Source organism: Xylaria bambusicola (assembly GCF_022495145.1).
Source record: "Xylaria bambusicola strain CBS 139988 unplaced genomic scaffold F5B22scaffold_3, whole genome shotgun sequence".
NCBI lineage: Eukaryota > Fungi > Ascomycota > Sordariomycetes > Xylariales > Xylariaceae > Xylaria > Xylaria bambusicola.
Window position 1 is genome coordinate 412694 of NW_025953556.1, and position 23322 is coordinate 436015.

A 23322-nucleotide genomic window follows, 5' to 3' on the forward strand; every position below is an offset into this window, starting at 1 on the left:
TCTTTCCCCAGTTTACTACTCTCTCCATCTAGTCGGCCGCCCTAACTCAATATCTACTAGAGTCAGGGGCTAGATCGAAATCATGAGCTACGATTTTAAGTGCAGCACATGCGATAAGGTCTTCAGCGCAGGGGCATAAGACAGAACCAGTCTATAATATTTCTACTACCTAGCTAGAAAAGACTATATTGTAACTAAGAATTGATCGCCTGAAATTAACCCTCAAATACGCCATTATATATCCAGGCCAGCCCGGAATTGCTAATCCAGAGTCGCCAAGCTAACGCTTAGCAGCTAGATCCTCGGCTAAGGTGCGGGAAGAAGTCTGCTCATTATCTCCCTCTGCTGCTTCCGGTCTTCGCGCGCTTCTTCCTGTCCTCTGATGAACAACTCCACGAGCTGATCAAATTTCCTCGTTAGCTCTTGTACACCACCATCCTCTCTCTGTGGTGCTGGGAGCCCCTGGAGACCACCACTGTTCTGCAGTGTTGGGAATCCCTGGAAACCACCGTTTTGCAGTGCTGGGAATCCACCATACTGTATGCGAGGCCGCAGGTTATAATGGGCAGCCTGCCTCGGGGGTGGATAAGTGAGTCGAAGATACTTGGAATCGTTTGCCGGGTCTGTGGGAAAGCCCAAGGCTGCCCATTCCGGAGTGATCCCCTTCCCGACCAAGAATGAATCGATGTATTTATCTGCCAAGCTTGTTCCTATCCACTGGCGAAACGTCGTCCTCGTCATGATCTCCGGCTTCCCCGAGTCGGTATGTGTCCTGACCCAGACATAGGTGATCGGTAGCCGGTCGGACCGCGAGCTTCCCGGCACCCACGTAACGCCGATGATCTCTACGAACTCAGCGGCGGGCATCGTGGCGTACTTGGCGGCATTCTGTCCGATGTTGTTCTTCTCGTCCTCGGGCAGTTGATGGTATGCCAATGCGGCTGCATCGCCAATCTCGCTACCTCCCGCGACCTGGAGTGGGTTGACGCCTTCGACCTTCACGAAGACCCTGAAGCCGAGGATGATCGTCTCCCCCGCCATGACTTTGCTCCGGCGCTGGATGGGCATATAGCCCAAGATCGGATCTCCTAGGATCGTGAAGCCGGGACGTAACGGCTGAATCTGTCTGTTGCGATTCTGGGCCGGGGCATCTTCCATCTCCTCGTCGTCGTCGTCCTCGTCGTCGTCGCTCTCGCCCGCGTACTCATCTTTGCCCTTGTCCCTGCCCTCGTTTTCCGGGGCTTTACTCCCCCCGCCAGACGTCGGGCCTGCATGGCCACCTGTACTCGTTTGTGTTTCTGGGGCCATCTGTTGCTCCCTAGGTAGGCCGATCGATTCTAGTTTCCGGCGCAGAGGTTCTATGAGTAGCTGGGTCCAACCCTCCGGCCATTGATAGAGCCCTCTTTGGCGAGTCTTTATGAAGTGCTCCTGTAGCCACCGTATTTCTATCTGCACCCTGGCGGCATTAAACACCCCTAGTTCGAAACTGACCGCGATTCGTCTCTGCGCATACTGGAAGAAGAGGAGTCTTTGTCGAGGGACTTCATACATCGTAAGAACAGTCCGTCTGCGGTTCTGGTTATCTTTTTCGATAACCTTGTTCATCTTATCGATCGTATCTAGCATAGAAAGGTTGATGGTCCCTTCGAGGTTGTAAAAGAAGCCCTTGATGCGCGAGGTCATTCTGCTATGCATTCCCTGTATTTGTTTACTGGGTGGCGGGTAGTCCTTCTCGTCGTCGTCCTCGCTGTCCTCTTCGCCGTCCTCTTCGAGGGCGTCGTCGTCACTACCATCGTCTTCGTCAAACGCGTTCGGACTGAATTCCTCGCCGAAGGCGTCTTCCGCTTTGGGGCGAGGTGTATGCTCCAAGAAGGCATTATATCTCTTCCGCTTCTCCAGGTCACATAAGACATCCTTGGCATCATTGACGGCTGGGATACTGCATTAGCCTTAGATCTTGGTCAATGTGAGTCCTGTTACATACCCTGAGCACACTCTTGAGCGGACGTGTCTTTGTTTCTGTCGGGATGAATTCCTGTAATAATAGCCTTCCAGGCAGCTGTAATTTGCTTTTCTGTAGCATCTTGGTCTACACCAAGTAATTCATAACTTGTAGCCTTTTGTTTGATCAGTTTAAGGATGCGATTTACCCTCTTACGCTGTGCCTGAGCGTTTGTTTCGGGGGCGCTGCCCTCTTGGGCAGCGACTCGGATAGGCAGAAAGACATGATCAATAATATGATCGAAAATCTCGCCTTTGTGTTTATCGATCAGTTTTCTAATCTCATTTAACTTGTCTTCCGAGACATTAGGGCCAGAGTGTTGCTTGAATTGCTGCAGCAGGTGACGATATATTTTTTCCCAGTGCTGGTCTGTTTTGAACCTGTCCCTCTGAGACTCTAGCGAGCCGGGGTCAACTCCATTGATTTGTGGTCGCCACTTGTCGGCCAGTTGAGGGGATACTGTCGCAAGAGCCCAGCGCAAGGTCTGATCACAGCCGACAAGCACTTCTCTAGGCTTATGTTCTCCGTTTCCTATAGTGTCGTCGGCATCATCATCGCTGTAGTTGCTTTCGGTGTCGCTGATGTTAAAGGGCTCCCTTGTTTGTACCAAGTCGTCCGAGACAGTTGCCGGAAGGGGCTTTGAACCTGAATAATTGGCCGACATTGTTGACATGATAGGATGGGGAGGCTTGATAGGAGCTGGGCTTGTTGTTCTTTAACCTTCCGACCTCGAGCATTTAACAGCTTTTATACTTCTAAAGATACCATGCCATTATTGCTGTAGTCATAAACGGACCATGTCCGATTCTGGCCTCTACTTTTTTTTAGCAACAAGTATGCGTGGTGCGAAAATAGCGTTCAAGTTTTCTAACTTTTCCTAAAAGCACTGGCAATAAAAAGTCTGCTCTGATAAACCCACCTAGAGCTTCGCGCTGACGAGAACGCTCTTCCTACTCCCCGAAGTCAAAAGCGAATCTTCCTGTTGCCAGCTGCAATCTATCCCCCCCCAGCTATGTCTTCGGGGTCTGCCCAGGAGGCTGGTCCTCGATTCCTCGGGCGTGGTCTCCCCGGCGGAGCGACATCTAGCCACGTTCCTCAAAACAGTCATAATACAGACGGCTGCCCCGCACGGGAACAGAAAGACAGCTATACCTTTCTCCAACAGGAAGTGCGCCGGCTGAGGCGACAGAACACTTCCCTCGAGAACGAGCTTCGAGAACAGCGTACCAACTATAACCTGCTTGCCGGCGATATGCTTCGTATTTGCGACGAGCTCCGTCAACTGCTAGACGAACGCGACCGCGAACGAGCACATGATGTCAGGGGTACAGGGCCCCAAAATTTGTCAGGGGTCTTGCGGAATCGCCAAGACGTGAAATAGCAAGGGTCTGTCAACTTTTGGCCTATTTCAACCACATCCATTTCTTATCTTGACTCGCTCAATCGCGGCAGGGCGGCTAGCTATGTTGTACAAAATCGGACACCCAGTTAGGGTAAGAGTAGGGGGCAGATAGTGGAGGGCAAGAGCAGGCTGTTTATTTTTATTTTCATTTTTTTCTCGCGCACATATGTGCTTTCGTCAAAAGCACGCGTCAACACGTATAGATAGGCATATGAACATAGAAATACGCTATATCTATCTATTCGCTCTTTACTAAAAGTATCAATTGGTACGCAAACTTTTACCCAATCGACCAAACTATCGCCAAGATGCAAGGATTGTCTATAACACTTAGATGCCACCTGGGCAAGTCTCAACGCCCGCCAAGACACACCCCACTCCGTCCCTCAAAGAAACTTAGCATACTTGTAAGAAGCCGAGCGATTAGGGGACTCTCTGGGGCAGGAGCTCGAATACGTTATGGGAAAGCCAGGACTTGCTCTCACAAGCTTCCATAGAGGACAGAGAAGTCACACCTAGCTTCTTGGCCAGACCTCGCGACACCGATAGTGCAAGTCACTAGACTAGAGAGAGAGTAGGAGATGAGCGGGCGGCATCTAAAATAGGCTCTATTTATTTACTTCGACGTGAATTGAAATCTAAGTTGCGGCTAATACGCAGGGCGGCACACGTAGACCATAGCGTGGAACTCATGCTACCTAGAGGAATGCTTGCATTATATATGCGAAATTAAGCATTTCGTAGTTTGGAAGCAAATCTAACGAATCCTAGCTGTTACATGTACAGGTCTACACCAAAGTACCTAAAGAAAACCGCCTGCTCTCTTTGTAAAGGGGCCAGCTGGCTAGGGCTGAAAATCTAATATTTCTGTTCGGATATTCTGATCCCCAAAACTCTGGACGACTTCTACGACGGCTCGGGTTGTCGTCGCATGAGTACACACTGATCAGGGTTATTGATTGCATATAAGACACACGACGTAAGGCTTACATGAAACGAGAGTCCTCCCCTTGCGTTGCGCGATCTCGGAGGCGATCAGCTGGTCTGCACGCATCGCCGCGTAGGTTAATGTGATGCGGCCGTGCGTCCCAAGCTTCTTGACGGTACTCTCAGACGCCCGCCGGGAGAGGAAACGGCCTGGGATGTATAGCTGCATGTCGAGAATCTGCCCACGTATCAGCGTAGCTAACGGTGCGCATCCAGACATGCATACGTAATCTTTATCAAGTGCTAGTAGTTCATCCATCCAATCCTTTACCCAATACCGATGCACTGTTTACGTTAGCATATCTTCTCTCCCAGCTGAAAGGAAGGGGTACGATCTGTTACCTTCCGCATCCAGCTCCCAAAATAAGGCGACCCGTCGTGTCTTAGCCTGGCAGTCTTGGTATAGTTCGAGCAGCTCCTTGACGTATGGCAGCTGTCCGGCGATGCCGACCCCGGTGGCGAGGAGCAGGACCGTCCCATATTCGCCGAGCGAGAGGGACTTACCATAGGGGCCTTCGATGAGGGCCCGGTATTTCCGGGGCGCCGGTCCCAACAGCCTACTAGTGAAGCCTCGCCGGGGTTGGGCAAGCAAGACGATCACCTGCTGGTCGCTCTCGTCCCGGTATGCCCAGCAGATCTGGAACGGGTGCGACTCAAAAATGGAGAGGGTCGAAAGACGCCATAGGCTGAGGTAGATATACTGTCCCGCCTTAAACCGCAATGGACGGGCCAGTCGTACGCGAACCTCCACGCCGCCGCCTTGTTCTTGGACTGTGGCCACGCTGCCGCCGGCTGAGAAGGATATGCTCAAGTATAGAACGTTGAGCAATCGGCCAACTTTGGTCGAGGCGAAGATGAAGGAGCTGAGAAGGAGGTAGAGACGCGGTCCTCTTTGGAACGACGAGGGGGGCAGATGCAACCAGATGGCGACCAAGGCGGCCGTGACCAGCAGCGTGTGAATATAAGTAAACAATTCGAACATTCGGCGTCGAATCACGGGGACAGAGAAGACGGCTATAGCCCCGATGGACGATGACGCCTATGAAAGGTTAAGGAGTATATCAGCGCTGGCCTGGACCTAAGACTTACAAGGATCCCGGTTACATGATGGGATGGGCCGTCGTAGCCTGTTTGCTTCACGGCAAGAACTGTGTGTAAGACGACCTCGACGATAACAACGGCCGCGAGCCAGGTGTGCAACCTGGCATAGCGTTCGTAGTGAAACCCGCAGGCATTGGCGACGTGGTTCATGTGTGCGCCCAGGAAGGTCGGGACAAGGTTGATAATAGCCACTTGACCGAGACGTCTGATCAGCTCGGTAGTATCATTAGCGGACCCGATGACAATGGATAGTATATTCACGGCCAAGAAAAGACAAAACATAATCGCTTCATATCCGAGGATAATTCTCCGCCCACATAACCAAACGGGGAGCAGAAGTTGCCGGAAAAACCAGAGATGATCGTTTGCGCGCCCGCACAGAATTCGAATCAGGGAAAAGGCAGGGTAGGCCAGCAGTAGGATAAAGCCCAGGCCTACATAGAGCCCATAGTACTCCGTGGGCTCCAGAGAGACGAGTGATCGGGGGTGGACAAGAGCTAAAGACATGTCTGCAGGCGTGTGTACTATGTGAGTGGATGGGGACAGAAGGACTGAGACGATGATAGAGAGATAGAGGAGCGAAGAGATGACTCTTCTCAAATGGCAATCCAGCGTGATGGCCAGGCCTAAGAGACAGATCCGTCCCCATGCTGTAGGACCGCGAGTACAGAATCGGACACAGTCGGAGAAATTATTAAAGTCGTCAAGTTAACATAGCCATTCGTCACGCTTTCTAGCAAAAAAAAAAAAAAAAAAAGCGCGTAGACTTCACACCTTTCTAACAATAGTCGCCACTAAGCGAGTACTCGACTAATCGCAGGCCTCTCCATTATTTTTTATCATCATTAACAACAAAAACCACTACACTACCACTATGGGCGACACCATAGCTGCTGGGAATCACGAGGTTCGGGACCTCGATGGCCCCTCAGAAACCATTCTGGACTGGGCTCTGCTGGTCGGCTCCATCATTTTCCCGGAAATATTCTCGCCGCTTGGTCGGATGGGCGTCCTCAGGAACCCTGCAACAGGAGCAGCGGCGCAGCTCGCCATCCGTAACATTCCGCGTCGCTACCTTGCCGGATGTTCCTGCCTGCTGCTCAGCTTCGGCGTGGTTTGGCTGTGGTGGACAATCCGGTACAACTACCTCTGGCTGATTGCCCGCGTTTTTGTGTAAGCCTACACTATCTCTCTACTATAAACGCTACTGACCTCCCTATTTAGGGCCCTGGTCTACTCATTCCGGTAATCGCTTGTCACCGGAAGCAGTCCAGTAGGCATACGTGAGATGTCTCAGCACTTCTCGTGATACTAGAGGGGTTGGTCGCTCGGCGCAAATAAGCATGCTGGAACAGACGTGAGGCGGGGTCTTTCGTGTACCGCAATCATCATATAGATCAAATGTGTACTTTACTTGCCGCCGATAATAAAGAGCACATTAAACAAGACCGCTGGACGATTCTGGACACCCGTCTAAATATAGCATACATTAAGAGATGTCATTTGATTAAGCGCCCGACATTTTTATCTATAAAAATGAGCGACTTCCTAGGAAGTCGCTGCTTATATAATACAACGTTGGGGAAAGTAGGATAGGGGAGCTCTATAGCTAGTAAATGATAAGATAAGATAAGGGGGTAAGTTACATTGTATACATTCCTAGAGCTTTGACCACCTTTGCCTACCTTTGCATCTTTTTCCAGTCCAGATTGCCTGCTCCTTTGTTCGCCCGAATCCTGCCTATCATGCTGTCATTCATGGGGTGTTCCAAACAGACGCCCAAGAAGCCCGCCTAGATGTTTGATCACGGGCTTTAGGACACCTGCTGGCTGCTGTCTCGTTTCGCGAAGATCTGCCCATGGCTCCCGGGGAGGCGATCCGTGACTGGCCACACGCTCAACTCGCGGGACTGTAGAGGTAGACTGGCTATCCGGAAGCTCCGAATAGACCGGTGGCGGCTCAGCGGCCGCTGGCGATATGCGGGGATAGGCTGCAGAAGAGGGGTGCATAATGCTATGCGCAATATGGGGATGGGCCCCACGGCTCCCTCGACCCCGGGGCCGAGCTTCGTCGGGCTCTTGAGGCCAGCCGTGATGATGATGATGATGGTGATGGATTTGCACTTCGATCACGTCCCCTCGGATTCGACATCGACGGCAGACGCCCTTGGCCTCTGGGTGATTGGGACCTGCGGGATACCGCCGATGGAAGCGTGTTGAGCGAGTGCTACCACATCTGGTACACCTATGTCGGTGTTTCTTGGAGAACATGACTTGCAGACAGTAATAGAATAGTTTGAGTCACTTGAATATGTGTGTGTGTGTGTGTGTGTGTGTGTGTATGCATCGGTAGACTTTTTCATTTCCTCGCCGAAAAAAGACTACTTAAATGCCCAGGTGGCCAGTTTCGTGCCTTCGCAACGCACGGCGCGTATGGCTGTTTCCAGCCAACTATAAAAATAGAAACAGAGACGAGCGAGCGCCAAGTAGGAGCACACACACATATATACAGGGCTGATATAGAAAGAGATGGGAAAAAACTGACAGCTGTCCTTGCATAGTTGTTTTGAAACATTTTACAATGGCGGCCTCTTGCTCTCACTGGATCTGGTCCTCAAACCACGAAACGCCCGTCATCGCGAAGTCAAACCGGCTGGAACGGTTGACCTCGTCGCTCCCCCAAGACGAGCCGGCACCGAGTCTCATTCTGATGGTAGGCTGCCGTCAGCGCCCACCTACCTGTCGTGGACCACGACCACGGCCGGGACGTGTATGCCTCGACTTGTGTGAGGAACGCGAGGTCCCTCTCCTACTCGGGACGGCAACGCTTCGAGAACAGCCCGCGATCCAGATCTCGTGCTGCCGCCCGGCTCGAGAGGCCTATCCTGCCGCGTGTACGTCGTCGGCCCAAGCCAATACTATTCTATACTCCCAGCTGCTTCATCCCTTTGCCGATATTTTTTGTTTCTATGCCTACGATCCGGAAGACCTAGAAATGATCTCCCAGCAAATAACCGCCTGGTTCTGGGAGGCCCCCCCCTCGTCACGTTGCGGCTACCCCCCGCAGGTCTTGATCGTGCTTGCCGGGTCTCGCTGGAAGCAGCGTGACGTGGACACGGCCGCGGAAACCTTCGACGACCTGGTGGACGAAACCGCGGCTCCAGCACGAGACGCCCATCTCCCCAAGGTATCTTTCCTACGACTACGCCGTGCGCGTCGCTTCAGCGCTGTCCTCCCATCGTTGGAATCCCGTGCACAGGCTGTCCGCCAAAACCGTCAACAAGCCCGGGCCCTGTTTTCGGTGCGGCATTTCAACGCGTTGTTCAACCGCGCTTTCAACAGGGTAGGCAGCTCTCTCGACTTCTCTTTCGACTGTCTTCGGGCGGCAAGGCAAGACTTGCCTGTCGCGCCCGACATGGCCTCTCATCTGATAAACTTTACGAAGCTCGTTCCGTCGGCCGGGCGGCTTCGTGACTTTGCCGCGCCGGTCATAGCGTCGAGCATCCTTCTAGATCAATATCCTCCCGAGATGCATCGTGGGTGCCCAAAAGCCATTATCGCTCGCAGGTAAGCTGATCGTTTCCATCTAGTCTTCCCACCTGCCGAGGTATTCCACAAGCTGTATGGCGCCATCTGTCGACAAGTCGAAGAAGCTGCTGGCAGTGAGAGGGATAGTGAGGACGGCATACCAACCCTAAACTCATTTTCAAATTGTGTTCTTGCCAACATGGAAGCTCTTTTCACACAGCTCGTTGAGGGTAGCACCGCCTTGTCCGTACACCAGGCCGTGTTCGCGAGATATGTGGAGGAGTGGCGTAGCATCCGGAGCAATCGGTCCTGCTTTACCTGTTTCGCATCTACGCCGCAGTACTTTCTCTCGAGGTGCGGGCATTCCATCTGCGAGAATTGCTTGAAGGTTTTTGGGCGGTCCGAGAGCTGGGACCCCTGGCTCTTTCATCTCCGCAGATGTATGCTTTGCCAGGCGCCGGCTGATCTGATCGTACGAGTTCGGCCTCCGACGGCGGGTCACGCTATCGTCTGCATCGATGGCGGAGGTGTCCGGGGAGTCATTCCGGCAACCGTGCTCGAGTTGATTGAGGACCGTGTAGGCCTCACGATTCCCGTGCAAGAACACTTTAGCTTCGCATACGGCGTAAGCGTTGGTATGTGCTGCATCGTAGCTCCAGGAGCTTGGACTGATCCCGCAAATAGGGGGCCTGGTAGTGTTAGGTCTGTACGACAGGGGCTGGTCGGCGGCGACCTGCGCCCGCAAACTAGAATCGTTGGCAGCGGAAGCGTTTCGCAATCCCGTTCCCGACCTTCTTTATTTGTCCGTTGTCATGAAGTGGATTCCCGATCTTTTTTATTCGTTCGTCGTTATAAAGTGGATTCACCTTATCTTGTTTGGATGCTTATACTCGGCGCGAGGGATCGAGACTGCTCTAAAAAGGGTATTCGGGGACAAGAAAATGGCGAGCTTGTCGTACGCTACTACTGTAGGGACGAGAGTGGGCATATTAGCCGCAAGCGTTGAACAACCGTCGACGAACCTCTTTACTAACTACAACGGGGTCGGGGATGCACGAGTTGGCTATATCGTACCGCGGGATTGCGACGCAGTTAAGACTTGGGAAGTGTAAGTGTCAAGGCATATGCCCCTTACGAGATCACGGGACATGCTAACGGTGGGCAGGGCACGGAGCACTTCTGCGGCCCCGATGTACGTGTTTCCCGACGGACGCGCCGGCTTGTAGCTGACAGATATCTAGGTTCTTCCCCCCCAAAAATATACCGGAGCTCGGGACTTTTCAGGACGGCGGTGTCCTACGAAATAACCCCACCATTGTGGGCCTTTCCGAGTTCTCGGCGCTCACTAAAGACGCCAGGCCAGACTTGATCATTAATCTTGGAACCGGATCGGAGCCTGAGCCCGAGGCCCGGAACGAGAGGCGGCTGCGATTCTGGCGCGACGGCTGGCTGGCGCGGCTCGCGCGGGCGTATATGTCTCTCATGCAGGGCCGGAGCACGTGGAACGATGCCGCGTGTCTGGTGAAGAGGGAGTCGAGACACATTGGCCACTATCGTCTTGACGTCGCGCTCGAGGGCGAGATTCGCCTTGACGACGTCTCGTCGATGCCCTTGCTAAGATCCGTGGTGCTTCGGGATACGGCCTTGGGAGAGACTATCGAGGAGATCGCCCAGAGGCTTTTTGCCGCTCTCTTTTACTTTGAACTAACTGCCCTCCCTACGCCGGTAGACTCTCGGTTCCACATCGAGGGACAGATACTATGTACGCGGAAGGCAGGGGACTCGGCATTACCGCAGATTTCACAACGGCTCAGCAGCTCTACGCTTTTTATCAACAAAAAAGCGATGAGATTTAAAGTAAAATATGACACCTACGGGAATATTGTAGTGCCACTCGTCTTTTTTGCCGACCAATCTTTCAGCTTGGAGATTAAACAGGATAGTTCGAGTTCACCGTTCCCCTTAAGTGGCTCTCCATACAATAATCCTGCCCTGGTTTCGCGTGGTAGCCTAGCGGCGTCATTTGGTACACGATCTCATAAGCGAAGACGGGCAGACGGTGAGTTGCGTGGACGGCCGTGTCGACGGAGAAGGCTCTTTTAAAAAGACATCTTGATAGCATACTGTAGCCACTATATAACTAATATAAACTTTTTAACACTGTTTAGTTTTCATCAATGTCCATTACATCCCCAGCCCTTCAAATGTTCATGTTGAGGTCTTCAAAGCTTTCATCAATCACTTTCTCATACTTGGAGAGCACACTGAACCGATTTGTCTCTTTGTCGTATGTTAACCCTCTTTCGGATTGAGCAATCTTGTAGCCGAGCCAAAGTATCCTTTCCTTTCTGACGGCCGTCATCGAAGCCATCTCAAAATATTTCTCATCGTCATCGATCTTATCGTCCGAAAACCAGTCCGACGGGTAGTACTGGTCGACGAAGAGAAGGCCCTCGAGTGCAAAATCCTCCGGCAACGGACAGGGCGGATCATTGCTTTCCCTCGGGAACTCAATGCTGTGGATCCGATCGTAGTTGTTATAGCCGGCGAGCAGTCCGTTGAGCATCAACGAAAGCAACTTCCATGGGAATAGATGCTCGAGATGATGAAACGCATTAGGAAGATGTACGAGATAACACATAAAAACCATAACAACGTGGGTATATGGTAATACGTTGACGTCATCCCACCGCTTGAAGACGACTTCATGTGTTCCCATGGCAAGGTAAAGGGCATCTTCGAAATCCCTGGACGGCTTTAAACCATCAGTTCCAGACCCTCCCACACCTTGGTCCTGTTTCTCATCGCTTTCACTGTGAATCGATCTCATGATTACATTATCTTTCTTGCTGTACGACAAAAGAGCACAGCAATTTGCGATGGCAATATAGTACCCAGCTTCCATCCAATGCTTCGCAATTCGGTCGATATGGTTGTCTAAAGACCTTAAGAACTCACTAGCATATTGGCGGAAGTTGTCTAACTGTTTATGACTAAACAAGATACCATGAGTCTTAACAAATGCCACATCAATAGGGATCAGACGGTTGTGTTGATAATTACGAACTTCGAGGATTGGGTTAAAGAGAGTCATGATAGACTCCTTAGCCGACCCAAACGGTATAGGCACACAAAGGCTTTTCGTGTAGTAGAAGAGTTGTTGAAGCGCATTGGGCCGCGCTAGAATGGCAAGGTAGTGGTAGAGGCGCCCCGTAGTTGGTGCTTTGGAGGCAGCCTTCGAGTACCAATGCCGGGACACTGACGTCCAAACCTCTTTATCTTTAATATCCTTATCTTCGATAGCCATCCTATTCGTAAAAGGTTAGAAGAAGGGAAAATAGATGAGCCCATGAACGTTACCTGTATCGTCCCAAATCACCTAGATATTCAATCCATATGTCTTCGAAAGCTGGAATGGTCTCATATAAAAGAGCCATCATAGAGTATGCCAAGTAAATGAATGTTAGCATATGCTCGAGAGACCCCGGCAGATGACGCCGTAATAACTCGAGGAAGCTCTGTATGCCATGTCGCCACATCCGTGCCGGCATAGAATATTTCGAAGCTAAGCGTTTTAACGCTAGACTTGCAGAGGGATGCTGAGACGCTAAGAAGAAGTCGTAATGCTCGTGCAGCAACGTACGATGCAGAGCTATCAAAGCTTGCCACTGTTCGTTATTTAATTTGGTATCATTTTGAGAAGATTGTGCATTATCCACCTCAATACACTTCGATTCAACCATCATCAGCCCAGCGTAGATGCCTTTAACTTCTGCCACTAACTGTTCCTGGCTGATCGGCCGGGTCTCCGGCTGCTTGATAAGTCGAAGGGATTCACTATCTTCCTTAGGAGCGTCAGCTGCTTTGGAAGTTGCCATATGCTTAAGTGGTTTAAATGATCTTTGCTTTGTCCGATAGGGCGACGAGGTAGAGTCTTCTTCTGGGTGCCATAATTTGCCCTGCTGAGGGCCTCTTGGAGTAAAGTCGGGGTCATGGCGGGCTCGGGATCTCCTAGGTGGACTATTCGACTGAGGCCTAGATTGTTCTACTTGAGAAGTGGCCGGAGATTTACGCCTCTTAGAGCTTGGGCCAGCTTCGTCTGTCATCCCTTGAGCCTCAGATGGGTTGCCACCTCCTGGATCTCTTGTAGACGAAGGGTCAACGCCCTGAGATCCAGGAATCCTTATCAACTCACATGCATTAGCTACCTCTGGTGGTGTTCAAGGGGGCAGGGCAATGAGTACATACCGTCCCTCCTTCACATCGCGTATAAGACTACTAATATCTTTTCCGCGTATGAATTCACTGTGTTTTGACTTGAAGTGCTCACGTATTCCATTATCAGTGGCAAGATAATGGTCTTCGCAGCCCACCATGGGGCACGTGAGCCGCGAAGACTTCCGTAAGTGACTGATAAATGAAGTCGAAATAGTTAGTTGCTCGGGACCCGCCATGGTCTCTCAAGTTTAGAAAGATAATAAGGTAAATAAGCTGTATGAGTTTATAGTTGTTGAAAATGGACAATAGAAATGCCAAAGATGAAGGACCGGAGAGTCGCCACGGGATTGGGTCTGTGGTATGATGGGCAGATCAAAATTTTAATGAGGGGATGTTTCCGGAGACACGCAATAATTGATGGACAGGTATTCAGTATCGAGCTTTCTCACAAATATCAGTAAAGCAAGGAGATTAAAATATCATCGAACTTAAGGAATGGGCAGCTTTATATTAAGCAGTCACTTAATCTCACAGGAAACCTAGAAGTAACCAACTAGAATACATACATAATAAGGCAACCAAAAAGCCTCGGGTGGGGTATGCGAACTACTTGGATAGTTCGCAAAATCTGTTAGCTATGAAGAGGATGGCACTCAATACTAGTTAAACGATTATTGTGACAGCCAGAACGAACTACGTAGCCATATCTCAGCTGTCGACCTGGTGATCTGCATCGACCAAAGTATTCTCACGCTAGTGCAAGGCAACAAAATAAGCTGCATTCCATTGTTGATAGCATTACGAGGCTGAAATAGACCTGCAAAAGAGGCATACACGTCACCAGGAACAGGACTTCCGACATGCGCTTAGATGGGGGATTTATAAGGACTGCACGATGTAACATCTGTCCGGGATTATACACTAGCGGAACTGGCCCGGAAGGATCGTTTCTGGGTATGGATAGCCTATATGATATACGAGGCACATCCAGCGGGGGTATTTGCATCAGGTGTGGTAGAGTTTGGTCCAGCGTTGGCAACCGAGATGTTGGGCACAAGTTACGTACTTACTCACTCTGCGTTAATCCACTCACCGCTAGTGGAAGCCCCGTTGTAGCTCCGCTGGCGATGGTCGTCTGCCGATCCGGATCCTGTTTCCATTTCCAAGGACCATGATTGGCAGAGACGTTAAAGGTTGTGTTAGATTCTGCCGTATCGTTTTACTGTCGCAGTCCATCGCAGCAGCCTAGCACCACAATGCACATGGCCGTGGATTTTGACCCTTTGGTAGGCAGGTATAGCCAGTTGCTTGGAAAGTCGTGGTTTTTTTCCTGAGAGACGTAATAGCTTGTGAATTGGAAGATCTCTTAGCTCGGGAAGACACAAGCCCCGACAGACAGTGTTGAATAGTACTGCCACAAAAGTCCAAACATGTCCACTGATGCTCATCGAGCGCAACCTTGTTACTTCCACCCCTGATTACAATACAGAACAACAGCGATTTGCTTCTTTCAGGTGGACCATGATCTAGAGAGAGCCAATCGCAGGTCAGCATGCCACGCAGATACTGCCGGTGTTTCTACCCAGGGGATAGCTCTCAGCCTTTCTCATACATGGCTATACTCGTCTACTAAATACTACCTTTTTCATGGTTGCACTGTGTACATGATCACTGATCTCTAGGCGTCATGAAGAGAACTGTGCAGCCGAGCCTTCCACAGCGTACAGAGCCGGTTAATTATAGGAGCTCTCTTCCTACGCTAATTGCCCGCCTGAACCCATTGATGCTGGCTGAAATATAATATCCGTTATATGGCCTTGTACATAGGTCCTTAATACGCGGCCCAGGGCGTGCTCGTCAAGCTATCAGCTCCGCTACCACCCATTGTATCCACAGTGCTGGGCTGAACGTTGTGGCTAAACGGCAACGTCTTACCCGAATTGATCCCGTCATTTCCCTTCGAGTCCTGTGGTATACACGCACCTCTGGTAGTTGTTGACATGGAGTAGTTGCCGAACACTCTCTCGGGAAGGGTTTGGCACTGATCTATCTTATTTAGGAGGCCAAATAAATATCTTATTGTCTTGGCAAGACTGTATGTCTAGCTACAAGGGAGGCTCGTCCGAATGTTGAATATATACGGAAAAGAAGGTCTTGCTTCATACTGATAATGATGCAACAGAGCTGTCAAGCATATATAATTACATAGAGGTTTGTTTTAACCAGAGACTAGCATATTTACCGTTTCTCGAGATTAGCTCCTGATGAGTGCCCTGCTCGATAATCTTCCCATTAGAGATGACGCAAATCATATCAGCATTCATAATTGTAGAGAGGCGGTGTCTAGTATCAAGTGGAAGGAATTAGCAGCGCTATGGGCCAACTGCGATAGGTGAAGACATACGCAGCAATGAATGTTGTCCGGGGTTTACAGACAGACTCTAGCGTTCCCCGAATCAGGTGCTCTGTATCCGCGTCCAGCGCGCTGGTTGGCTCGTCAAATAGGAAAATCTGTGGATTCATAAGAAGGACCCGAGCAATACCAATGCGCTGTATTTGGCCGATAGAGAGTTTCCTGCAAGACATGAGTATATGTTTCCCTATGACGGACCTGACCTGACGCTCACCCATTGCATCCTCCAACACGGGTCTGGTAGCCTTCTGGGAACGCCATAATCTGGTCATGTATAGCTGCCGCTTTGCACGCTTCATGGACCTCATGATCTGAGGCATCTCGTCGAGCATATCGAACATTCTCTAGTATCGTATTTTCGACAAGCTGCGGAGATTGTGGGACAAGACCTACAATCGACCGCAGGCTGGTGTGCCAAACATCCTCATTAGAATAGAACTTCAAAACGGGCTCGGAGTCCAGGAAAATACAGGATGCGGGACAACTCTCTCTCATACCTCTGCTGGGTGACGTGTCGAATATCTTGTCCATCAATAGAAATAGATCCTTTCTGACTAAGGTATGCTCGCAACAGAAGGCTCAGGATCGTCGATTTCCCGCCTCCACTCCCCCCAACAAATGCGACAGTACAACCTGCTGGAACAGACAAGTCAAAGCTGTCCAAGACACTTTTCCCCCCATCGTAACTGAACCCGACGCCCTGGAACTCTACCTTACCGGAGAAGAATCGCAATGGCTGAGCCCCTGCTGTGTCCGCGGTACTGGGCAATTGGTGTAAAATATCAGCCAGCCGTTCTAGCTCGGTTAGCTGTTGGTTGATTTCACGTCCTAGCGTGACGAAGAACCCAAGAGGCGCAGTGATTTGGCCCCAGTACGATAATAGAAGTACAAAGTCGCCCGCAGTAGCTTTTCTACTATGTATTTGGTATACGACCACCCAAATACTACTTAGTAGTCCAACTAACGAGATAAGGTACCTGATGGCTGATGAGATATCATGACTCTTACGTACATCTTTAGATGCGAGAAGACGAGATTCGAGAGCTTTGGAATGACTGGAGATCGCATGCTCGGTCTGGTTGAATAAAACAACGGTAAACCACCGTGAAATACCATGATGCTGTGATTTCTTTTCATCCGATCGTCTATACTATTCTATTAGCGTTTTGTCACAGAAAGAAGGTGGTATCCGAGCTCCATCAGGGTCCGATTGCCATGTGTGCAGGTTCACTTACCTTTCCCATGCTTGGCGCTGTTGATTCTTAGCAGACGAGATAGTATGAAGCGAGAACTTGATGAATGCTACCGTAGTTGCAAATATAATCAGGCCTTCGTACGGCCCAAACTTAATCGAAAGGTATGTAATAGCAATGATTAGATCAATCATAGTAGGTATGGCCTGGAAGCAGGCCATTTCTGCAATGTACGGAATGCCATTCCCACTCATCATGGCCATGTACAATTCGGTGGGATCCGTAGAATCGTGGAAGTCAGCAGAAAGGCACATGATATGTGAAAATGCTGCGGTGCTGAGTGCTTTCTCCCAATACTGCTCTACCCGTAGCCAAAGCATTCTTCGCATGAATTGGATGCCGGCTTCGGACGAGAGTAACCGAAGGGTCATGAATATAACAACCTGAAGCCAAGGGCTTTTTTCCGACGATGTGCCAAGAAAATCAACAAGAATGCCATATTGTCGGGGAATCAAAAGGTTAATCCCATTGTTGGCTAATATGCAGAGGCCTACAAGTCCAATTCGAATCCGGAGGCCGTGATTCTTCTGTGGCCAAATATATGGACATAGGATCATAAGCTTTTGGAACCGGCGAAGCCAGTCACTTTTCGATCCTGGGCGCATAGCACTGGTAGCCTCGATATCCACGCGGACAGAGCTTGACGACAGGTCTGGACTTGGGAGAAGTGGTGCCTCCTCACTAGGAGAGCACCTATGCCTTTGGTGATCTTGTCGGAGAAAGACCGAAAAGATGATGCCGAAAAGAGCGCATCGAATATATGCAAGAGATGCATGGAATAAGAGAAGAGTTTTTGAGTGATGAACCGTATGAGTGTCCTGACTGCTGATACATTGTAAAATAGCAGTTAAGATGTCGCAAAAGAAACCAATCGCCCAAGTACCGTGCAGCCGGTGCCATGTTATAACGGGAGATGCTCCCCTAAAAGATTGTGCAATGATACTGAACGTAAAGATACAGGAGACCAGGCCGAAAATGTCTTCCTGGGTTGGCCACAGACGCCAGAAGATGATCCCGGCAACACCAAGAACTCCATCTAAGCTGAAACACAATATTACCAGTAAAAGGAGCCGAGATACAGTGTTCTTTCGATGAGGGAGGTATATATCCGATGGGGGAAGACATAGTGCGATAGTTGACGCAACAATGAAGTAAAGAAGGGTGAGGAAAGGATATATGTAGCGTAAAACAATAAGCAACTGCGAAACGACGCCTCCTTCCATTGTCGAAGTGTATCTAGACACAGTTTCTTGGGGTCGATTTATAGTTGGGAAATGCAATGGTATATAGAGTTCAGCAAGTCGTACAGAAAGCATTCAGTCCAAGTCAACCGTTACGACGTAATTTTATAAAAGTTCTCTGCGGGGCTGCATTCCAGAACATAATAATATACTGTTTTCTTAGTGACCTCTGTATACATGTAGCCTGCATACAGAAAGAAGGCTGGAGGAACACAGTGCTTCATCTAGCGTAGATGGAAAGAAATAGCGCGCGAGGACCATGAGCAAGAATAGAGCTGAGTGTATCCTACAAGATACACTGTACATATACCCCTATAGAACGACAAATAATCAAGCAACTGACTGAATAACCCCCTCCCCCGCCACCATACCAATAATACCTGTCATACGCAAATTTCCTTTGTGTTGTAGCCTATGCACCTATCCCTGCTAGTACCAACGAGAAGATGAGCTGTATGATAACCCAACGTGAGTGTGTGTCACATATCGTTGTACTCCAGGAGATTAAGACCGATTGATAGTGTAGGAGGGTTAGGAAGGTGACTAACTAGTGAACATGGCAAGCAGCAAAGTACATGGGCAATGGTGATGAGTACCAGTGCCGGAAGCACGCCGAGTAGGATGGCGGAACCAAAAATCGCAAGGCCCAAGAGGATTATTGCAAATGACTCTGCAGCCAGGCGAAGGTGGTATGAAGCGCCGAGACCATCGATGACGAGCCAGTCCCATTGTCGATGTAGTATATTAGGCGTAGAGAGAAGGATGAGGCCCAAAGTAAGGTGAGAGATGAATAGAGAAAAATGTTGCGGCAGCTGATCTTTCAAGCTCCCTGTAGGCATAGTGGTAAGTATGAAACCAGAGTAGTTCCAAAAGTTTGAATTTCAGGAGCTCTAGGATGCGTTGGTGGTTTTGAAGCTGTTCAGTTTCCGCTGCGAATCGGCAATACTTTGTTCAAGCTTATCTAATTCTTGTCTGAATTGGCGAATTTGTCGCTGAAGTTGGTCTAATTTATGACGGGATTGAGCTAGGTTGCCCAGTCCCTCTCGGATTCTGTATGATTAGCAACGTGCTTTGGGTCTTGTGGCTGGAAGTAACCGTACTTGGAGATTTGATTCTGAATCGCTTCAGGTGTTGCTCTGGTAGCTACTGTGATTTGGTCATCTAGGCTGAGTGGGACGTGAGATTGATCCATTGTAGCAGATAGATAGACGAATTTGGTTGGGAGCATTGACTTTTTAATACGCAATGGACATATGGAAAGTTTGAATATTGAGGCCGACCAGCGGTCATGCGACGCCCTGAAACTTGTGTAGGTTTGCGGGGTTCGTCTATTCGTCCGGAAAAGGCACGCCTGCTACAATAGGTTCCAAGAAGTAACTGTAGACATAGATTGAATGGTAAAGTAAGGAATAACTAGCTACATAGGAAAACACTTTTCATCATATGAATATTACCCTAACACCCTGAGCCCCCCTCCAGGCTCACCTAGATCACCCCGATCATATCCAGTAATCCGGCATATGACTGTAGTCTGGCACTACCGGCTGTAGCTTGTCTCCTGGTCCAGCCCTGTGCCCTATTACTGAATCGTTTTCCCAAGCTTGATCCGCCCAAAAGGTCACCTCCCCGTTGGTTCGTAGCAACACTCTCCTAAATGACCCCATGATCTTTGAGAATTGCTATAGTAGCAGTAGTTGCGTAGACTCCAGTTATGCTCCAATATGCGACGGGGTTCGATTCATCTAAGCCATTCCCTAGTGTTGCGAGAATAAAGCTCTTGGTCAGTTCACGAACGTTGAAAGTCCCTTCAGCTTTTCCGTCAACGTGGCGGTCTGGTGCCTTGGCTGAACTTAAGTCAGTAATCTGACGACGATAACTAATTAAAGGCACATACGAGTATTAATAGAAGGATCAGCGCGGATGATGATAGTCCCCTCGTCAGACATGGTAGGGGTATTGGAATGAAGAGTTGTTGGATAGGGCTGATGAATAGCAAGCTGCTTTGATCAACTTAAGGCGCACGGATCACCAATGCCCGAAGGAGAGATTTGGACAGGCTGGACATTGGCTAGTAAAGATACTGACAAATCCTGTTCTATGGAAATCTAGGAAACTACCAAAGGTTTGCTGAGCCGGTGGCCGAACCGGTCTACATTAGAAGTCTCCATTTCAATGGATTATTGCAAAACTTTTCTAAACACTAGTGCCCTAAAACCCTCCAAGCATCGTTTGACTGATCTCACTACGTTATGGTTAATAGGAATATAGTGTAGAATCTTAGCAAACAAAGAATCCCTTACCATTCTAAAGTTAAACATACCATATGAAGCATTAAAATGTTGCGGTCCTCTGCTAATAGCTTATTCTTAAGCCACGTTTCATAGAGTTGTTCAATTTCCCTGATACAGCTAGTAAGTCCTATAATCAATGTAATAAGTAGTCAATAGTAATAACTTACCAAAGCAATGAATCGCGAACAAACTGAGAAGCTGAGCTTAGGTATCCTAAAGCAGCCGGAAAACGACCAAGTTGGTAAAGATAGAGACCAAGTAAGGCATTTGCGCGCGCGTTTGCGATACCATGACTAGGAGAGCAACTGTTCAGCATGTCCTTGCCTAGTTTGAAGTATGTAAAGCCATGTGTTGATGTATCCTGACCCGGCCTAACAGATAGACTTGACCTTTTTGCATATAGCTTGCCAATTGAGAGCACTAGGAACACAATGGCAACGTTGATATCTGTGCCGGAGCGCTCATCCCAACAATCTCTGTCTATGAGAAACTGGTTTACCATAAGGTCCAGCTGCTCACGCGGTATTATGCCATTGGTATACGATGTCGTGTCGTAGTACTTTCCAATATAGAACCATATTATGTTTGAGTCCCACTCAGCTTCATCGTCAATATTATCGACAATAGTGTTCAGGGGCTCCTGATCAGCCTCGCCAGGGCTAGTTGTCGGTATATCGGTCGCAGGCGTTAGCGATGATGTTGATCGATCTTCCGAGTCGCTATGCGAATCGCTTGCCTTGGTAGACCTATTGGACGAGAAAAATGAGTGTTTCGTCGAAGGATGCGCCGGCACTGAAGAGTCGTGACTCCCTGCTGATTGCTGGCGATCAAACTTAGTACCCAGATCGGACACAGCATCGTATATCTTCTGCTGAAAAGCCAGTATTGCAGCTACCTGATCAGATTTCAACCTAACATAGTGTTAGTGCATACCAGAACCATGTTCACCGATAGACAGACTTATTGAGCAAGTAGTCTTTCCGCTTGCACTCAATGTGTTTTTTCTCGCATGAATCACACGGTGTATTTCCATCGCACCTGCTTCTTGAATATCGACAGCTATCGCAAGCCTGCGCGTTAAACTAGTTAATAAAATCAACTCAGAACAAAATTCGACCAGCTCTTACCCTAGTAGTCCGCACTCTCTTGGGTTTTTGTGCTGATATAGTGACAGAGGGGTATGGAGATGCAGACTCTACTTCTTGCTTAATCGTTGCGGTCGGGTCGAGAAGAACTTGTTGGCTCCATGGCATTGACGGTGGGGGTGGTGGGCGCACGGCGCCGTACGCCTGAGCCGCATAACATGTATCATGGACAGCTGGCTTCGGATCAAGATCCTAGGACGAGTAATTCTGGTATTGGAGAGGCCGATTGCTCGACAGAGGAGGGCGATCAAAAGGTCCAGGCATGGGCGGGGTCTGTTGTAGAACACATGGTGGAAAAGTCGAGGGAGGGCCGCTATCGCATCTGTTGTTACTATCGACGTGAGGGGTATAGGATGTCGGCTGGGACGTTGGCTCGTGGTGACAGCTTCCCGCAGGTCTCGCATTCCACGACGTAGACGCCATACTGAATCATGGGACCGGCAGTCGCAGCCAGCATCAAGGCAATCAGTGATGGGGATAAGAAGACTGTCAGATTAGCAGGCGTAGCGAGACCTTCAAAGTCGAGTAACTCGCAGACCAAGCCGGAGACACCTATCAGGGAAGTAGCACGGGTCTCCTTATACTGCGCCCTAGTCGGGCAGCTGAAGCACCAAATGATACTGCTTGCATAAGTGGTGGCACTTAGAACAGAAACTCCGTCTGTCCGCTCAGGGATATAGTATTGTATGGGACAAAATCCTCGAGGGTCTTCATGTCTTTCGCAGATGCTTTGAAACCTCTGGATTCGGCAATTGTGGCACTAATATATACTACCGGTTAATAGGGGGTTGGTAAGCGTTTATAGCGTTTTTTTTTTTCCCCCTCTCCTCTTTCGATTTTGGAACGGACGGCGAGGGAGAACACATAAGCAATCCATCTCCTACAACTCTGTTATCACAGTAATAAATTTATACGTAGAGGGTTTCTGACAAATTCCTTTACACGTAAGCCTGCAGAATACGGATTACATATAGAAGGAATTTAAATTCGACAATATTAGGATAGACAACAAGGAGAAGAAGTAAATAAAAAAACTACGCAAGGCTGTACAGCTAGTACATCGCTCTGGCAAGTTGCCCCGCTGACATACACGGCCCGATTCCAAGCATTCTAGAGATCCAGCAAAGAAGGCTGGCTTTATTTGCCGCCCTACATGCTGAAAGAGGCCATAGAGGTATTGTTGTTGCCTTCTGGAATATCATATCCCAATATCCTAGTCGTGGTCAGTACACACCAATCTACTATGAGAGCATGGGTACACCCACCAACTAGAACGCAGTGGCGAGGACGTGAACATATAATTTTGCTTCCCACTCCTGCATGTCTTCCTCTGTTATAGGTTTCGTTTTAAACACCTCGCACCTATTGAGGAAGCAACAGGCTTCATCTAGATCCAGAACGTCGAGATGGGTGGTTCCCTCAATATCAATGGACATCCCAAGAGCCGTTATTCTGTCGGCCGGCGCGGTGTCTTGGAGATATCTAGATCGCTGAATGATATCTTCACAACCACCAGAGAGTTCGAATATACGTCGTAACAAGGCTAGCTTATGAAGTAAATCCTCCTCATCCCATGTATTGTCGGCGCTACATAGCTGTTGCAGTGTCTCCCTCCACCCTGTCACAAATTCTTGAGCAGTTAGTTTCGCTAATCGGTTTCGATCTGTACGGTCAATGTGCGTGCTTGTTTGTAGTAGAAGTTGGATGAATCGATCTTGGGTGATAAAAAAGGATCCCTAGGT

General features: G+C 49.4%; 10 protein-coding genes across 10 annotated transcripts; 3 read left to right on the top strand and 7 right to left on the bottom strand.

Annotated features, from left to right (window-relative positions):
• Positions 1–306: 306 nt before the first annotated feature.
• Positions 307–2666, bottom strand: F5B22DRAFT_641968 (uncharacterized protein; the record flags this gene model as incomplete). Its single annotated transcript, XM_047978057.1, has 2 exons — positions 307–1931; positions 1985–2666. 2 exons carry the CDS (start codon positions 2664–2666, stop codon positions 307–309), a joined length of 2307 nt encoding a protein of 768 aa, XP_047835175.1.
• On the top strand, positions 2635–3548 carry F5B22DRAFT_255084 (uncharacterized protein). The gene has a single exon (XM_047970034.1). It carries the CDS (start codon positions 3015–3017, stop codon positions 3381–3383), a length of 369 nt encoding a protein of 122 aa, XP_047835176.1. The 5' UTR covers positions 2635–3014; the 3' UTR covers positions 3384–3548.
• Positions 3549–4018: 470 nt separating this feature from the next.
• Positions 4019–6195, bottom strand: F5B22DRAFT_254985 (uncharacterized protein). The gene is made up of 5 exons (XM_047970033.1): positions 5481–6195; positions 4734–5430; positions 4618–4676; positions 4395–4569; positions 4019–4346 (listed from the first exon to the last, which is right to left on the bottom strand). The coding sequence occupies exons 1-5, from the start codon at positions 5997–5999 to the stop codon at positions 4249–4251; spliced, it is 1548 nt and encodes a 515-aa protein (XP_047835177.1). The 5' UTR covers positions 6000–6195; the 3' UTR covers positions 4019–4248.
• A 171-nt stretch (positions 6196–6366) lies between these two features.
• On the top strand, positions 6367–6741 carry F5B22DRAFT_641971 (uncharacterized protein; the record flags this gene model as incomplete). The annotated part of the gene is made up of 2 exons (XM_047978058.1): positions 6367–6665; positions 6717–6741. 2 exons carry the CDS (start codon positions 6367–6369, stop codon positions 6739–6741), a joined length of 324 nt encoding a protein of 107 aa, XP_047835178.1.
• A 299-nt stretch (positions 6742–7040) lies between these two features.
• Positions 7041–8367, bottom strand: F5B22DRAFT_255149 (uncharacterized protein). The gene has a single exon (XM_047970035.1). It carries the CDS (start codon positions 7760–7762, stop codon positions 7244–7246), a length of 519 nt encoding a protein of 172 aa, XP_047835179.1. The 5' UTR covers positions 7763–8367; the 3' UTR covers positions 7041–7243.
• Positions 8073–11122, top strand: F5B22DRAFT_641973 (acyl transferase/acyl hydrolase/lysophospholipase; the record flags this gene model as incomplete). The annotated part of the gene is made up of 5 exons (XM_047978059.1): positions 8073–9027; positions 9082–9654; positions 9704–10127; positions 10185–10211; positions 10261–11122. The coding sequence occupies 5 exons, from the start codon at positions 8073–8075 to the stop codon at positions 11120–11122; spliced, it is 2841 nt and encodes a 946-aa protein (XP_047835180.1).
• A 53-nt stretch (positions 11123–11175) lies between these two features.
• Positions 11176–13959, bottom strand: F5B22DRAFT_587878 (uncharacterized protein). The gene is made up of 3 exons (XM_047973630.1): positions 13268–13959; positions 12380–13201; positions 11176–12327 (listed from the first exon to the last, which is right to left on the bottom strand). Exons 1-3 carry the CDS (start codon positions 13471–13473, stop codon positions 11220–11222), a joined length of 2136 nt encoding a protein of 711 aa, XP_047835181.1. The 5' UTR covers positions 13474–13959; the 3' UTR covers positions 11176–11219.
• Positions 13960–15322: 1363 nt separating this feature from the next.
• F5B22DRAFT_587881 (uncharacterized protein) lies at positions 15323–18235 on the bottom strand. Its single transcript, XM_047973631.1, has 5 exons — positions 16886–18235; positions 16148–16795; positions 15865–16056; positions 15642–15812; positions 15323–15580 (listed from the first exon to the last, which is right to left on the bottom strand). Exons 1-5 carry the CDS (start codon positions 18217–18219, stop codon positions 15439–15441), a joined length of 2487 nt encoding a protein of 828 aa, XP_047835182.1. The 5' UTR covers positions 18220–18235; the 3' UTR covers positions 15323–15438.
• Positions 18236–18326: 91 nt separating this feature from the next.
• F5B22DRAFT_587882 (uncharacterized protein) lies at positions 18327–19388 on the bottom strand. Its single transcript, XM_047973632.1, has 3 exons — positions 19245–19388; positions 18693–19194; positions 18327–18595 (listed from the first exon to the last, which is right to left on the bottom strand). The coding sequence occupies exons 2-3, from the start codon at positions 18981–18983 to the stop codon at positions 18557–18559; spliced, it is 330 nt and encodes a 109-aa protein (XP_047835183.1). The 5' UTR covers positions 18984–19194; positions 19245–19388; the 3' UTR covers positions 18327–18556.
• A 712-nt stretch (positions 19389–20100) lies between these two features.
• Positions 20101–21849, bottom strand: F5B22DRAFT_255381 (uncharacterized protein). Its single transcript, XM_047970036.1, has 5 exons — positions 21563–21849; positions 21396–21505; positions 20603–21346; positions 20445–20543; positions 20101–20386 (listed from the first exon to the last, which is right to left on the bottom strand). Exons 1-5 carry the CDS (start codon positions 21686–21688, stop codon positions 20353–20355), a joined length of 1113 nt encoding a protein of 370 aa, XP_047835184.1. The 5' UTR covers positions 21689–21849; the 3' UTR covers positions 20101–20352.
• Positions 21850–23322: the final 1473 nt, after the last annotated feature.